The sequence below is a fragment of the Malaya genurostris genome, chromosome 1 (assembly GCF_030247185.1).
Source record: "Malaya genurostris strain Urasoe2022 chromosome 1, Malgen_1.1, whole genome shotgun sequence".
Classification (NCBI taxonomy): domain Eukaryota; kingdom Metazoa; phylum Arthropoda; class Insecta; order Diptera; family Culicidae; genus Malaya; species Malaya genurostris.
In genome coordinates, this window is record NC_080570.1 from 127660800 (window position 1) to 127678132 (window position 17333).

A 17333-nucleotide genomic window follows, 5' to 3' on the forward strand; every position below is an offset into this window, starting at 1 on the left:
GTGCTTTTTCATGGTCGAAAATTGTCAAACCTTTACCACCGGGCAGCACCCCTTACGCATGTCCGATTTAGGTCAAATTTTGCATGAAGGCTTTTTTCGAGGTGCTTAAACTTTTGAGCACTAAAACTTAACGAAAATAGAGGTGATCCTAAAATTTTGGCACCCATATATAAAGGGTGATTTTTTAAGAGCTTGAGAACTTTTTTAAACAATAAAACGCATAAAATTTGCAAAATCTCATCGGTTCTTTATTTTAAACGTTAGATTGGTACATGACATTTACTTTTTGAAGATAATTTCATTTAAATGTTGACCGCGGCTGCGTCTTAGGTGGTCCATTCGGAAAATCCGCTTTTTTATCGACAAATTTTGTTCAGCGATGAGGCTCATTTCTGGTTGAATGGCTACGTAAATAAGCAAAATTGCCGCATTTGGAGTGAAGAGCAACCAGAAGCCGTTCAAGAACTGCCCATGCATCCCGAAAAATGCACTGTTTGGTGTGGTTTGTACGCTGGTGGAATCATTGGACCGTATTTTTTCAAAGATGCTGTTGGACGCAACGTTACAGTGAATGGCGATCGCTATCGTTCGATGCTAACAAACTTTTTGTTGCCAAAAATGGAAGAACTGAACTTGGTTGACATGTGGTTTCAACAAGATGGCGCTACATGCCACACAGCTCGCGATTCTATGGCCATTTTGAGGGAAAACTTCGGAGAACAATTCATCTCAAGAAATGGACCGGTAAGTTGGCCACCAAGATCATGCGATTTGACGCCTTTAGACTATTTTTTGTGGGGCTACGTCAAGTCTAAAGTCTACAGAAATAAGCCAGTAACTATTCCAGCTTTGGAAGACAACATTTCCGAAGAAATTCGGGCTATTCCGGCCGAAATGCTCGAAAAAGTTGCCCAAAATTGGACTTTCCGAATGGACCACCTAAGACGCAGCCGCGGTCAACATTTAAATGAAATTATCTTCAAAAAGTAAATGTCATGTACCAATCTAACGTTTAAAATAAAGAACCGATGAGATTTTGCAAATTTTATGCGTTTTATTGTTTAAAAAAGTTCTCAAGCTCTTAAAAAATCACCCTTTATATATAAGAGCGGTAAAAATCAATGTGTTTTGTCGGTTACGTCACTTATACCATCATATATCTGGAACCAAAAGTCACAGCCATTTGATCTTCGAACTTGATCAATGGCCCGACAGTAGCTTTCAAACGAGCCCAAGTTTGTTAAAATCGGTTCAGTTATCTCTGAGAAAATTGAGCGCGTTCAAATACAACGCTTTTTGTCGGTTACGTCACTTATACAATCATATCTCCGAAACCAAAAGTCACAGCCATTTGATCTTCGAACTTGATCAATGGCCCGACAGTAGCTTTCAAACGAGCCCAAGTTTGTTAAAATCGGTTCAGCCATCTCTGAGAAAATTGAGCGCGTTCAAATATCTTCGAAAAGTGCACACACACATACACACAGACATTTTCCGATCTCGTCGAACTGAGTCGAATGGTATATAACACTATGGGTCTCCGAGGCTCCGTTCGAAAGTCGGTTTTTCCAGCAATTCTAATACCTTTCTATAGAGAAATGCAAAAAGTTAGCGACTTCAAAAAATCACTTCCGAGATTTTCAATCACGAAACAAGCATGCACAAAACTCTGAACCTGATTCAACGTTTTGGACCAATGAAGGACCACCGTTGAACGTTTTTTTCTAAGAAAAAAAAATTGTATCACTTGTCCACTTGCTGACTACACAAATCGTTCGAGAGTAATTTCTGGTGGACTCGACGAATTGTGCAGTGTTTTGGAAGGCGACTGCTCGACTAGCCTCCGCCGAAGGATCTAGCCTACACCGACGGAGAGTTCCCCGACGAAGGAGGCTTTCCCGAAACCGACGCTTTCGATACCCGTCAACACCCGACCGAGAGGATGCCTGGGTCGATCCAGTGATTCCGGTTGGAGGATAGCTTCCGGTTCACTGGCGCCCTGACGATCCTAGCAGTTTTACGTACTACTCGTCTAGTCCCCGACGATGGAACTAGACTAGTCCGACGAAGAGCTCCCCGGCGAAGGAGGTTCCCCTGGACCGACGTTTATTCGCTGATCCCTCTTGAGCCTAATACGGTTGCACGCGGCTGCCTGTTGTTGTTCCGCACTTCATTTCCGCTGCAATATGGCCGCAATTTGGGATGCCGCGGTCAACACTGCGTTCCAGTTCTCTACGCAGTGGCACATTCTCTGGATCAGGTTCTCCAGTGTGGTGTCAATGTCGCATGCCTCCAGTAGCTCACTCCTTTGAGCCGCGAAACGGGAACATGCGAACGAAACGTGCTCTGCCGTATCAATCTCGCCTGGGCAGCCAGGACATACAGGGGATGTCGCGTGGCCGAACCTGTGGAGGTACCATCTGAAGCACCCGTGGCCTGTGAGAAATTGCGTCAGGCCGAAGTTTACTTCTCCGTGAGGTCTATCTAGCCAACTCGAGACCCTAGGTATGAGTCGATGTGTCCACCTACCCTTGGTTGAGCTGTCCCACTCTTGTTGCCATCTGCGTAGAGAAGAGACTTTGGAGGCCGGTCTCCTCGCATGCTGTAGCACTCCGCGTCTTCCTTCACTATCAGACCGATACGCATCGGACTTGCAATCACGCAGGCCGCATCCCTCGATACAGTGCGGTATGCACTGATCACGCGAAGACACATCAGTCTATGCGTACTCTCCAGCATCTGTGCGTTGCGTTCCACACCAAGTGCCGACGCCCATACCGGGCTGCCGCATCTGAGGATCGAAACTGCCACTCCTGCCAGTAACTTACGTTTACTGGAGCGCACAGGCGAGCTGTTGGCCATCAATCGTGAGAGCGCCGCGATCGCTTTTGATGCACGCTTACAGGCGTATTCAACGTGCTTGCTGAAGCTGAGTTTGTCGTCAAGCATCACACCCAATTGCTTCAGTGATCTCTTGGAGGGGATCATGCAATCTCCGGCATGTACCAACGCCTCCTGTTCTGATTTGCGGTTGTTTACCACCATCAACTCTGTTTTGTGGTGCGCGAGTTGCAGTTTCCTGCTACGCAGCCAGTCCTCTACCAAGCAGATTGAGTGTGATGCACTCAGTTCGACCTCTTCGATGGATTCGCCGTAGACTGTCAGTGTGACGTCGGGGGCGAAAACGACTATCTTGACACCCGGAGGGAGCCTCAACCTCAGTACTCCATCGTACATTATATTCCACAGGATCGGGCCCAAGATAGATCCCTGTGGTACTCCAGCCGTAATTGGAGTTTTACGTGTGCCTTCGTCGGTCTCGTAGAGCAATACTCGGTTCTGGAAGTAGCTTTCCAGAATCTTGTACAGCCCTGACGGTACTCCCAGTCCAAGTAGGGAATCAGCAATGTCTGCCCAAACAGCACTATTGAACGCGTTCTTAACGTCTAGCGTTACTACCGCACAGTAGCGGATTCCTCGTCGTTTGCGCTGGATAGCTACCTCTGCCGTGGTTACCACCGATGTTATGGCGTCCGCCGTCGACCTGCATCTGCGAAACCCGTACTGCTGGCTGGACAGTCCTCCTGCCTCCTCTATGAAGGGGAATAGCCTGTTGAGGATGATTGTCTCAAGAAGCTTTCCCACAGTGTCTATCAGACAGATTGGCCTATACGCCGATGGGTTCCCTGGGGGTTTCTCAGGTTTCGGTAATAGGACCAACCTCTGCCTTTTCCAAATGTCTGGGAACATACGCTCATCCAGACATCTCTGCATGACCTCCCTGAACATGTTCGGTTTTGTCATTATAGGCGCCTTAAGAGCCACGTTCGAGATACCGTCTGGCCCCGGGGCTTTCTTTGCAACTCCTCGTTCGTAACCTTTTCAACTTCGTTCGCTAGTAGCGGGGCTGGCTGCCAGGAGGACGTGTCATGGTGGGGAAAGAGAACCGTTATGATTTCCTTCAACCTCGCCGGAATACGTTCAGGGGGTGCTAGCGCCCCTCTCGTTTTGGCCATTACCATCCTGTAGGCATCGCCCCATGGGTTGGAGTTGGCTCCCTCACATAGCTGGTCGAAACAGGCTCTTTTGCTTGCGCTGATGGCCTTGTTTAGTCGGCACTCCTGCTGGGCCTGTTCACTTTGAGCGGCACACGATCGCTTTAGTAGGACTTGCTTGCGGATACATGCAGCTTTTTATAGAGGATTAGCAGAGCCCACTGCCAAACCCCTCCACATCCTAGGCAAACCCTACAACTCGCAGTTGCCGGGGGAGGGGTCGTCAAGCCCTTAGACATAGTCCCTGCTGCCCCAAAAGAGAGGTGTACACGCCGGTGAGCGGTCTGGTGTATGGTTTGCGTAGAAGAAGCGTGGGGCACGCAAAATCAGCAAAATCAAACAATTTATCGTTAAATTTTCGGTTTTCCTTGCAAATTTTTCATAGTAAGGACAGATCTACTGTCCATTAATTGAAGTTCACAGAAGTGTTCGCTCACCATCACGCGCCAGTGATCACTTGGGTGTATTTAGGCGAGAGCACGCGAGAGCCATTCGTGCGAAGAGAATGTTATTCTCTCGCACCAGCTTCTTTCAGCACAAGCACGCACTCAAAGTCTGTCTGTCTGGACACTGAGAAGAAGTACGCTTTCCTATTTGCGTGGAGCGGAGCAAATGTATCGGCAGTGTATAATTGAAAGCTACACCCTGGTGTATCACTCTAGTGAAATACCATCTCTGCGTTCAGCTGTTGAAAATTCGGTAAAAAAATACCGAATTCTGCGAAATTTTCGAAGTGTGTAGTGTCTTTCATTAACAGCCAACTAGCAGGGTTCAACCAATCTGATTTCTGATAATACGATAAAATTAATGGTCACTGCGTTTATTTAGAGTTAATTCCCGACCTCTTACCCCTTTCATTACTTCACGATACCTACGGCAGAGTCTAATGAGTCATCTTCCTTTCGTTAAGTAGGTAAAGAAAACATATTTCTTCGCTTACACTATTTTATCTTTAATTTTTCCTCACAAACGAAGCTGTTGAAATAAGTGATTTCAGTTGGAATCGGTATTAATCCCAAAGTGGCCATTCTCTTAGCAGGAATCATGATAAATTCAGTGTGTAATCCGCGAAGAACGGCATCAGAACTCAGTGAAGTACAGAGTAAAAAAAACATGGATACGTTAGAATTTACGGAAGAAGCAAGAGTCAGAAACATCTGCTGGATTGCACCCGCTCGAAAGTTCCAAAGCTTTTGATAAGCTCAATGCAACGGTTCTCGGTAAGTTTACCGCAGAAACAAAAAAAATCCGTTTCTGTTTTTTTTTTCGTTTTTCATTGAATCTGGAGACTGGGCAGCAGTTTTCACAACTGTAAAATTCTTTTCTGTTTTCTGACCCTTTCACGTACGGGTTCACCGTGAAACGTTTGTTTGCTTCGAACAAATGTCTAAGAATTCCAATTCGGAATAACTATTTCGAGTTTTCTAATCAGCACGATTCGTGAAGTGGATTCCAATTCGTAACTGGCCTAATTTTTTGGTTTCGATTATTTGAAAAAAAAAAATTTAATTGAGAATCTAGTTTTGGGTACAATCTCAATTCAGAAGAGGGGTGGAAATTATATCGGAATTAGTTTTCCAATGCGTAAGTAGTTTTCGGCGCACGAAAAACTTCTTCACCGTCTTGCATGGGTTCTTGAGCCCCATGTTTCGTCTTTTCTGTAACTACTATTGGCCCTTCCCCGGGCAGAAATGAGTTGCGAAAATAGTTACTCTCCGCCACCCGCCGTTTTCCTATCCAGCAGGCAAAAAACGGTACGGAGATTATTCCATGCAAGCAAAATAAAATTACGAAAACTGTTATAAATAATGCTCGAAATGCTGCACGGCTTTGTCGGGTTCCGGACACCCCCTTTCTCCCTGTCCAGTGCCGTGCCAACAACCTTTCTGCAACGTGCGGAAATGTTCTATTCGTTTTAGTAGCTCTCCTTTTTCTTTTTGTTGTGTGTTGTTTTTCATTTCGGCTTCGCTGGCAGGATTCTGCGGACACAAACCGAGGGCGGAGTTCATTGTGATTAGTGAAATGATTATATGAAATAATCTGAGTTCTATGGGCTATTTGTTGAGCGAATATTAGCTTTCTTAATGTGACGATAAGTGGCTCGTTAAAAAAAGGGGGGCGATGAGGTTTAATTAAAGTTTAAAAATGCTGACACGGTACCTGTTTTGTAACCGGTTCTAATGGTCGGTAGAGTCTGTGGAATGCGATTTCTGCTAATCCACTGCAACCCTGCTTATGGGGAATTTAAAAGAAGCGGGTTTTTAAACGAGAGCTGCATTCTTTTCCAGGGCTAGTAGGACGATTTAGGTTACATCGAAATGACGGAATGAGTAATGAATTATTACTCTACTACTCGATTTTTCAGTGCTCGATCGGTTCAGTGCTAGAATTTTCGCCTGATTGATAGTGACAGTATAAATGTCATTGAGCTTTCGCTCATTTTACGAATGTGTTAGTGTAAAAGTTAGGTGACTTACGCCATTTTATTACACTCCAGCTAGAGGAATGGATGATGCTGACTATGGTAGAACTTTTTGGTTCATTTCCAGCGAATTCCAACAATTTATGGTGTAAATCTAATAGAATTGGTTATTTACTAGTTCTGTATATCCGAAAAAACTTGAAGATTTCAATTTAAATATATCAATATAATTTTTTTATTTGGAAATAAACTGAAAATCAGCGCAAAAACAAAAAATAACAGGAAAGAATAAGAAGTAAACGAATTGACAATTCAGTCCGCATCTTCTGACTCAATTCCGACAGATTTCCAAATCAACCGGTTGTAGACGAAATTCATTCGGAATCGGTTGGTGCTAGACTTACTTTTGAGAACGGCCTAAGTTAAAGTTCCTTACTTATCTTATGTAGCTACTATATCCCTAGGGGTCGGTAACCTTTTGTGGCGAAAGAGATAAAACCGCTATTGTTAAAATATTCATCGAGTTTCAAAGGCGGGCGGGTAATGTCAGAGATATAACTGGAGGACGTAAACACGAATTAATTAAATTAATTTTGTCAGCAGTAAACTTCGCTTCCAGAATTGTAACGATGCATCTATACTAAAATATGACTATTTGCGACAAACATATTCTAGCCCACAAGTATCGCTGAACAAATGAATGTAAAACAATACAACAAACAATGATATCGCTGTTTTTGGTTTTGTATATTTACATCCTCAGTGAAAGAAAACTTCGAATTGGGAATATTTGACTACTTTTTGCCATCATTTTTTTTCTATCCTACACCAGAACCAGAATGTAAATCATTTATTGGTTGTCTAAAATAAATTGATGAAATAATTAAATGACACAGATAAATTCTGGACTTTCGGAAACTGGAACTGAATTTAAAAACTAAATTCCAGAATTGTTACGAAAAATTTCAAAATCAAATCGCGCGAAAGCCGGGTGAGCTTGAGCTTGAGCTTGAGCTTGAGCGACCACCCCTTGTTGCTACTCCGTTACTGATCGGGATTAGCTGAAATTGTACAGGGAGTTTCTAGATGATCCGACCTGGGACTGGTAAATCATCCTTCAATGTACATCTTCTGGTAGTCCAAGAATTCATTGATCAGTACCGGCGCCGGTCAGGCCCGAACGTAGATCGTCTAAGGAATGGGAAGGGATGTTAGTCCAACACTTGTTGTTACTAGAGGCCGTATATACTACTGCGCTCTCCACAAGTGTCACGGGAGAAGGATATTGGTTAGTAAAAATTTCAGTATTGGTATTATTCGCGCGCGACTCAGTATGTTCCGGTTTCAAGATGCTCGGATGCACCACTAAACTCACTGACTTCCCAAGTGAACGTTTCAACAATAACCGATATTGAAGTCCCGGGAAGTCTTAATTCACATCTCTTATTCGAGGAAACTAAAGAAAAATTTGCAATACTATCGCGTAAAAAATAAAAACTTCCCTATTTTTTATAAATGGAATTACGTAATACAGAATAAACGAGTGAATAGGATTTAGACAAAATAGTTGATTCTTTGCATTAACACATTATAAACAGTTGTTATAAAATCATTTTAAATCACCAATTAAAGTTCAACAGGTTTCACGCGCGTCTTGATTTTTTATTATTTCCACTTTTTTATTTTAATTATTAAAATTATTAATTGGTTATATTGGTTGATCTGGGCAGCCGGCTACCGAGAAAAATATTAATTTATTGTTTGAAATATTAATATCAAGTGCTTTTTTACTATGTATTCAATAACGGATATATGTTATCTCTGTTATTAACTTTGTAATATCAACGGATTTGCGCGATAGTTGATTTTCATCATTCAATTTATAATCCTTGAAGACAATCAATAACATGCAAGAGAAAAAAAACAAATAAAACCTTTCATCGAAGCTAGGCGGAAATTGATAGGTTGAATGAAGAGATAATTCAGTAAAATAAAGTAATCAGAAGTGAAACATTGAAAATATCTGATAACTGAAAGGAAAAAGAAACTCCTGTGATTGTCGCTTTTTACGACATGGAAGCAGGAACCCAGTGGATCTATTCTTGGTTCATTTTTCTCCGCCGGATTCCACACGGCATCTAGGCTAGTACTGTCCGGAGAGAGATAATAGGTACTATCAATCTCCTAGTGGACCCTAGCCCCTCAAATCGCGCGAAATCCGAGTGAAATTGAAAACTAAAACACGCGATATTCGAGCGAAGTGTTAAACAACTATTTATATGCAGGTGATACTTTCCGCAGAACTTGAAAACTCACTTAAATATAATTTAAAAATCTGCATAAGTTTGTCATACGAACACAATAAATAAGTCCGCGTACATTTCGAAAAACCCCATGAAAACGATTTCATTTTTATTTTCCATCTTTTTCGATGTCCTTAGTTGATTGATACTCTCTGATGTACGGAAAATGTTACAGTAAAAATAAAAATGCTTACAACTTTGATTAAGTTAAGTTAAACAGTTAGTTAAACAGATTTCACCGAAGACATTTTTTTTTCTTTTACCACTTTTTGCTCGCCAAACATTTCCTTCTTGGTAAGAAGAATTTTAAGGTAGACCACATCAGGATGATCTGATTTATTCTTTTTAATTTCAGTTTCGATTATAATAGCGCCTTCTTCTGTTGTCAGATTTTACTCTGAATGTCTTTCTTTTCCTCCTCATCTTTTATTCTTTCATTTGGATCAGGGAAAAGCCCACTGGAATTAGTTTCTGTCAAACTTGTTCTCCAGCAGGCATAAAATCTCCTCATCTCATCAATAGATTAAAATCATCCAAATGATACATTTCCTTAAATCTAGTGCTTCTATAGTAACTAAATCTAATGAGACAGTAACATAAGAAACGATGTCTTGGTAACATTGTGTGAAAAATGAAAGTCGAAAGAATTGAAACATTTGTTAAATATGCGGCAATGTGCTCGTTATATCCATAATTAGTTTTGACATAGGTAATCCGTAGAAAAAAATAGGAAAATCACGACGTCGAATGTCAAATTGTAAGAATTGCAAGCTCTATTGAAAGAGTCTTTGAAGTTTAACTTGGTTTCCAGGTCCTTAACAGACGATGCGCGTTCGAGAACAGTTTGTGGAATATTATAGTCGAACTTGAATACAGACTTTTTGCTACTAAAAGAGATGACAGAGCATTTAATGGCATTCAAACCATTTTGAAATATGGAATATGAAAGTCATCGGCGAACGATAGTTTCATACAATTGTTCGAAAAACTTAGATCGTTGTGATGCAAAAAAATTATGAACGGTCCAAGGCGACTTCCTTGAGGAACTCCAGAGGTAACAGCGCATGGTGAGATTGTACATGCTTCTATTTTCACTATCATGATCATTTCATCATCATTCATTCATGCATAGGGAGCTTGGAGAAACGATTCGATACTGGAACCGGAATTCGAAAATCGGTGTAGCCGAAACTGGACCAGAAAGTGGTATCTCTAATCATGAAGAACAAATCAATGTCAATACGTGATTTGGCCAAAAAAGCAGGAACGAGTGTCGGAATGATCCAGCGTATCAAGAGGCGAAATCACCTGAAGACCTACGAGAAGCAGAAAATCTCGAAACAAAGTGTAGAACAGAAGAAGCGAGCAGCAACATAGGCCCGGAAATTGTATTCGCGTCATTTGCAGTGTCCGGATGCATGCGCTTTTGATGGACGATAAGGCTTATGTAAAGGAGGACTCAAAAACCGTTCCAGGTTCACAATACTTTACTGTCGTCGTTGGGGAGAATGTGAGCGATGCGGACAGGTAGATTCAAGTGGAGAAATTCGGTCGAAAGGTACTGGTATGGCAAGCAATATGTTTCTGTGGTTTGAAGTCAACTATTTTTTACACTACCGGAACTATAAACGCAAAAATCAATCGATCTGAGTGTCTCCTGAAGAGATTGCTGCCTTTATATAAGAAGCAAAGCACACCTCCACTGTTTTGGTTGAATTTAGTATCGGCTCACTATGTCAAAACCACTCTCAATCGGCTTGCGGAAAAAGGTTTACATTTCGTTGAGAAAAATATCAATCCACCAAATTACCCTCAGCTTCGACCCATCGAACGTTACTGGGCAATCGTGAAGAGGGTCTTCAAGAAGACTGGTAAGGCAGCTGGGAACAAGCAGGAGTTAAAAAAAATCGGACTCAAGCGTCCAAAAAATGAAAATTCGAAAATTCGTGAAAGAATAACTCAAATTTCATCCGGTTTAATTTATGCTCAAGTTCAACCTCGTACAATAAAGGATCAATTTTTGGTTTGAATAAAATATCGTTTTTTTATTATAATTTGAACGAAAAATTTGTGGATATCTTTTTTCGATACACTCCTTAAACTACTAAATCAGAATTCTGGATACGAATTACGAACTTCAGTTCCAAAAACTAGTCAAGAAATGAGTTCCAAAAATCGAAATTCTGAACCTTAAATTAAGTTCAGAATCCAGGTTCTGAGTTCAGTCCCAAAATTCACTTTTTGAATTCAGTTCCAGAAACCAATTCGAATGAGGCTTTACACCACACCTGAGACTACCTCAACACCGTGGTCCGAGTGCCTAAAAAGGTAAGCAAGCGTATTGAGGAAACCTCAAAAAGTTTGTTGAACATTTTATCAACAGTCAGCAAATTCTGCTTTAATTTTGTCGTGAATACGACTTACTTTACTATGGGGTGCCTTTTTCAAAATTTACCCTCTGACAGAGTGATAAGTTTTTGATCGTGAATATCTCTTGTTGTATCTAACGAATCAACATAATTTTTGCTACATGCCATCGGAAATATGATCACAATTTTATGATAAAATTTTCAGTTGTGTGGCATAATCTCAAATAGTTCAAAATTCAACTTTTCTGAAATGTTTGGTATAAACGAGTATCAAAGAGGATAATTTATATGGCGCGTTTGCCTTTCTCGTATTTTGAAAGCTCATAGCTCAGTGATCTGTGGAAGGATTTATATAATCTAACTACCAATAGAATCAAAAATTTTCAACTTAAACGTGTATAGCAAAAGCATTGAAGTATTTCAATAGTAAACTATTGAAAAACCTATCTCATTTGACCCATGTCAACACCAGCCAATCAGAACGCGTTCTGAGGAAGAGAACAAAATAGCTGCTGCTGTACAACAAATCGTCCGAGAAAAATGTTCCGAAAAGTGGTGAATATCGCAGTGAGTTCCTCAATTTGGTCCTTCTGAATGCTAGAAACGAATCCCTACAGCATATTGATAGTTTCTTTCGATAAATTATGCAAATCCGAAATGAAATAATCGACATTAAAATTCTATATGCGGCTATTTTTATAGCCGTTAGGTCCGCCCATTAGTGAAAAAGCTACAAACGAAATCACATAAAAGGAAATCTCTTAACAAAAATTGAATCAGTTTGGATTCAATCGCCACTGCGAGCAGATGTGTTTTGTGTCGTCTGCAAGTTTTCGACAAGAGCGATTACGTCACAGCTGCCAGTCATTAGCATTGGGAAAAAACAACGGTGGAAAGCATTATAAAAAATCAGCCGTTCTAATGGCTCTAAAAGTTTTCTAAAGAACTATTAGGATATGTTGTTTCCAAATCGTAGGGAAATATCCTCAGTTTACTGCAAATCAAGAACAGTTTGCTTAGATTTGTGCACTTTTCGCTGTGTGAAATTCACAGTAATCGAGATCAAGTGAAGCTTTCTTTGTTTTTGCGAAAAATGTGAAAAAGGGAATGCGTGCATAATTCATACAATTGATATTCGGAAGTTTTAAGGAACATGTCAGTTGTTTTCGTATTCACGACATCCAGTTATGTCTCTGACATTACCCACCCGCCTTTTTTTTTCTATAAGATTTCTGGTGTAAATTTCGTCAACAGGTTCATTGTTTGTGTTTCTCGCAATATTGTTTCATAAGTAGTTTACTAGCCTGAGTATCTTTTTTAAAGTAATCAATTTTCTTTTGTAAACAAAGCAATTTTTGTGTCAAAAAGTAGGCTGGGTTTTCTTGAGTAGTTATTTTGTGTCGAGTAGTTGAATTTAACTTAAACTGCGGCCCATTTCGAAATTTGACGGACGGAAAGCTATTTGGGTTTATTTTCCACTGGAAATAATTTCAACTAAAGAATTTATATTAGAATTTTCATTGCAAAATTTTGTTTCAATGTCGGAAAATAACCTGCTCGAGAGCATGGTTATTTTTGGCAACATCAAATTAACTGCTCGAGTGTCAGATTTTACCCAAAAGTTAAAATTAACCTCCGAATGGTTCACAGTCTAAAAACAACAGTTTATTGAATAGAAACAGGAAAGTTTGTTCGAACGGAATCTAGCAAAATCTACGAATCAAAACACCATATAGTTCCGGAACTGGAAATATTATCCGCAGCGAGTTCAGGGATTCTGTATGACATCGTAAGACTTTTACTATGAATTTATAAGTTTGTGAAAATCGATTTGGTCATCTAGAAGAAAAGTGAGAGAGTTTTTGACCACAATTTCCAATACATTCGAAATCTAATTTCGAGGACCGGAATAGCCGAAGTTGGTTCGTATGACCAGCAACAAACATGACCTCCAAGTTGTACCTGTTCTGAGCCTAGTTAAAAACTTTTACCTCTTTCACTTCGTCGCTTTAGGTGGCGCTATAAAATTTAACGTTTAACCCAATAGCTCCAGAACCGAAAGTCGGATCCAAATTAAATTCAAGAATTTTACTTGGGATTATAAGACCTTCTACTTAAATCTAAGTTTATGAAAATCGGCCAAACTATCTCTGAGGAAAAAAAACTGAACAAGGTGTTAACTGATTAAAGTTGTGATTAAGATTGCTTTATTTCTATCAGGTCGTTAACTTATATATCCTATGCTCTCTTAGCCTAGCTAATTAGTTTTTACAATTGGGATTACTAAGAATCTGGGAGGAGGAGTTAGAACGCGCAGTGTAAATCGGGTTTAACCAATGGGACTCGTTGTATCGTGTCGGCCATTGTATAATTTGTGGGTAAGAGAGTGAGTGAAGCTTCTTGATGAGCGTGAGCGGTGATACGGAGAGGAGAGGGCGATAGCATGTTGGGTTATTCTCGTGTGTGTCGGTTTGAGTTAGTGTGTGCTCCTGAGTTACTGTTATTCTAGGTCGTGCTGGCTGGTATTCAATTGTGGACACGAGGGACGTCAAGAAGAGGGAAGTGACACAGTCGGTTATGTTTATTTCGTGTGTTCTGCCTTTTTGATGACATAACGATTTGAAACTTGATGCTTCCTTGTTTCTGCAGTCGAATTTTATGACCACGGTGTTTCTTTCTCTGGGTCACCGGAACGTGTAAGTGTTGATATTTTAGTTGCCTTCATGTTGGTAATGTATTTATTTTATGTAGGTTTCTAGGTTTTCGTGGAATGGTGCTTTTACGGGATTTCGTCAAGTGCGTGTGGTCTGGAATGTGTGAGGAGATTTAGTGTTAAAGGCTCATATTACAAAGGACTTCACTTTCTAGTATTTAAATACTATTTTCGACGCTTCCGGAATGTAAATCGGAAACCAGGATAGCCGAAATAAGTTTTATAGGTCGGCTATTAACAATGACTAACGGTTGGAACAGTTTCGAGCCTAGTTTAGAATTTATTTACGTTTTGGCTTCGCCGCTTAAAATGACGCTCTTCAATTTTCAACACTCTTCACCCTGTAATTCCGGAACCGAAAGTTGTATTCGGATGAAATTTGAACCTAAGTTTGTGGAAATTGGTTACACTATATCTGAGGAAAGTGAGTAAGTAATCAGCTTAGGTGCTGGGTTTCGTTTTATTTGTAGCGTGAACGAAATTGAACGAAGTCAGCTGTGTGCATTGTTTGTAAAGGCGAGTTGTGTTCTCTTTTTCCGTGCCAACCGGTACGAGCTGCGTACTGGTTTTGTATCGTCATTTTATATGGCGGTTTGAAAACACTCATCGCACTGTAATTGCGGAATCGGAAGTCAGATCCGGATGGAATTTCACTGTAACTTTTGGGAAAATATAAGCTTAGATTCAAACCTGAGATTTGTGAAAATCGTTTCAAGCATCGCTGAGAAATCGGAGTGAGTTCTACTTTTGAAGTTTTTCTTCACTACTTTCGGTGCTTCCGGAACTGGAAATGGGAAACTATTAGTGCCGAATCATGTTTATATGCCCACAAACTAATAAGATCTGCTAAGCAGATAAAATTTATCAGTCAGTTTTATGGGATTTGTACTTGTTTTTGCCAACGTCGGCGCAGCCGCTATCAGTTTTGTTTTTATTTCATTGAATTTCAAATCACACATTATAAACATTTAACATTTTTGAACACACGAAAATTTGCCCCATTTATGTGCATCCTATAAAATGCAATATCACATCGTTTTTTTCGAACCGTGTGCTGGGTTCTTTTCAAAAAGTGGGCGTGGGCTAACTTCATCCGCGTTCCTTGTCGCCATTTTTTCAGGTAACGATTTGTCAGTAATGATATCGTTTTTCATCAGTTCATATCTCATCGCAAACTCAAATTGTGTTGTAATTTTATTACCAACTGTAAAATTTTATTTGATTATTTGTTTGATAGTTTCATCTGGCAATAAAAGTCCTAATGAGTCTATGGTCAAGTTATAAGGTCGAGGATTGAGACACTTGGAGAAAGTCCGAACACACACTGTAATAGGTTCGTTGGTTCCAAACAATATCCGATGGAATCTTTGTTGAAGTAAACCTGTTGATCGTAGAGTTCGTTATGAAACGCGGAAGTCGATGAGGGACAGGGTCTTTGGAGAGTCAAATTACCGTTGATAATCTTGCTTCGTTGTTTCAGAGCGTCAAGATCTAACAGGTGACATCGACCAGGTTACGGTGGCAGATCCGAAGGATTTCGACAAAGGAGATCTCTTAGCGCAAGCCTGATAAATCTTTTTTAAACACGTCATACAAACTATGACAGTACAAATACCCCAAATCGTGAGCTCCGATATGAAAGAAACATCGAGAGCACTATTTGCAAGTATGCATGCTCGAGGCATTTCACGTGGATTAGTCATACCGTTCTTGTTGTAAGCAACGAAAACTGGGTTTAATAATTTCCCAACGTAGAAATTTGGTTGCTCGGCTATCAAGGTTTCTCCGTGAGGGAAGTTGACATTGATGGTTAACTTCCATGGGTGGTTGAGCAGCCGAATAATCAGATATTTTGTTTTTAGGTTGTACTTTTTATACCAGTCTACTTCGGCAATTCACACGTCGAGCTCGAGAATTGGGTTGAAGTGTGGATGTGCACCACCACTTCATTGACTGCCCTCTTTTTCACTAATTTTGATTCTAATGAATATTTAATAAATACACAAACTTCAACTTTTGGAATTGTTTATTTCGGGATAAAATCACATTTGACCGAAAAAAATATAACCTGCTTTTAAAGACAATTTTTTTTTAAATAAAGCAAATCTATGTACAAACAAAACTAGAAAAGCGCCCTTAAACTATAGATTCATTACTATTATTCAGGATAGGTCTCCTGAAGAAGCATCGTAATCCAAATCATCGATCTCCAACTTGGGTCGTTCAATACACGGCTCGTGCAACTTCGTTGGAACCGGACTATCCCTCAGAACTGCGGATGTGCCGCTAGATATGGATGGCCCATGCAATGGAACGGTTGTCTCGTTGGGTTCCGATTCGATCGTATTTTCCGAAGAATCCAAAGCCATTTTCGTCATTTCTATTCGAAATTTCATTTTTTGACGCAACGGCAGATGTTCAACCAGTGGCAGTAGAGTTCGGAAAAATACCACATCGTCATTTTCTTCTTCCGTGGTTGCTTCTGCGAGCGAATGGGGTGAGTGGCTAGTTCTGACGTTTGGTGATTCATCGTCATTGTCGATCGTCGGTAAAGCATCGTCATTTTCAACAAGCTCATTATCATACTTGTTCTCCAATTCATTATCAATCGTGTCATCATCTGCTGGCGAAAGAGATGGCTCGTTAAAGCAGGCCATTTTTCGACACATGTTTAAAAATGCCAATTGTTTTTCGTAAATGTAAGGTCTAATTTTGTCACCACCAGGCTTGTTTTGACGTGCTCGCAGTGATCTGGTAAAAGCATCCCGAATGTATCGCCACCGTCGTTGCACTTCAAAAACTGCAAAACGAGACATGCGTTAAGAGTAATCACTGGCAACACTTATTGCGCTACCGTTGATTTGATCGTACCGATGCAGTGCGAACGAGAACGGAACGATATTATTTTCGTTTCTGCTCGAAACCCCTTTCCGTGTTGCACGATTTTCGGTGGTGTGAGTAAACTAAAATACAAATTGTCGTGCATCACCCAAACGCATCGTTGTGTTGCACGTCAACTTTAGGTACCAAAATAATGAAAATTACCGCATAACTTACCTGTTCGCAAGCGCCCCTTAGAAGAAAATCGCCTGAATTCTGGAATCAAGGATACACACAAATCCTCCCAATAGTGTGCTCTCGTAATTTTATTGTAGTACTTCGAGTCCGTTACATCCCAAAGTGCTCTTCGCTTCCTGACCGCAGCAATGAGCTGCTCATTTTTCCAACTGTCCATGATCACTTTATTTTTGTTATCGCACACGTTGCAACGACTTCCGACTTAAGTCAGTCGAAACTTTCGACTTTGCGTTCCGTAAATTTTCGTTCTACATCCGACAACAATCGTACGACACGACACTGTTGCGTACCCGTCACGATACGGTAACACGGACAGAACCGATGTAGCATCCTTGGTGTTTTTGTTTCGTTGCACTATCATTCTATCAGTTTAGTTGTAGTGATGCTACAATC

The 17333-nt window shown here is 40.5% G+C and overlaps 1 protein-coding gene across 1 annotated transcript; it reads right to left on the reverse strand.

Annotated features, from left to right (window-relative positions):
* Positions 1-15921: 15921 nt before the first annotated feature.
* On the reverse strand, positions 15922-17333 carry LOC131425242 (uncharacterized). The gene is made up of 2 exons (XM_058586969.1): positions 16920-17333; positions 15922-16662 (listed from the first exon to the last, which is right to left on the reverse strand). The coding sequence occupies exons 1-2, from the start codon at positions 17095-17097 to the stop codon at positions 16025-16027; spliced, it is 816 nt and encodes a 271-aa protein (XP_058442952.1). The 5' UTR covers positions 17098-17333; the 3' UTR covers positions 15922-16024.

Bases quoted from the DNA above. Each gene is read 5' to 3' on its own strand.
- LOC131425242 (XM_058586969.1), bottom strand. From the start codon at position 17,097: ATGGACAGTTGGAAAAATGAGCAGCTCATTGCTGCGGTCAGGAAGCGA. The intron at 16,663-16,919 runs GTAAGTTATGCG...CTCGTTTTGCAG, and splicing joins TAAGGGGCGCTTGCGAACAG to TTTTTGAAGTGCAACGACGG.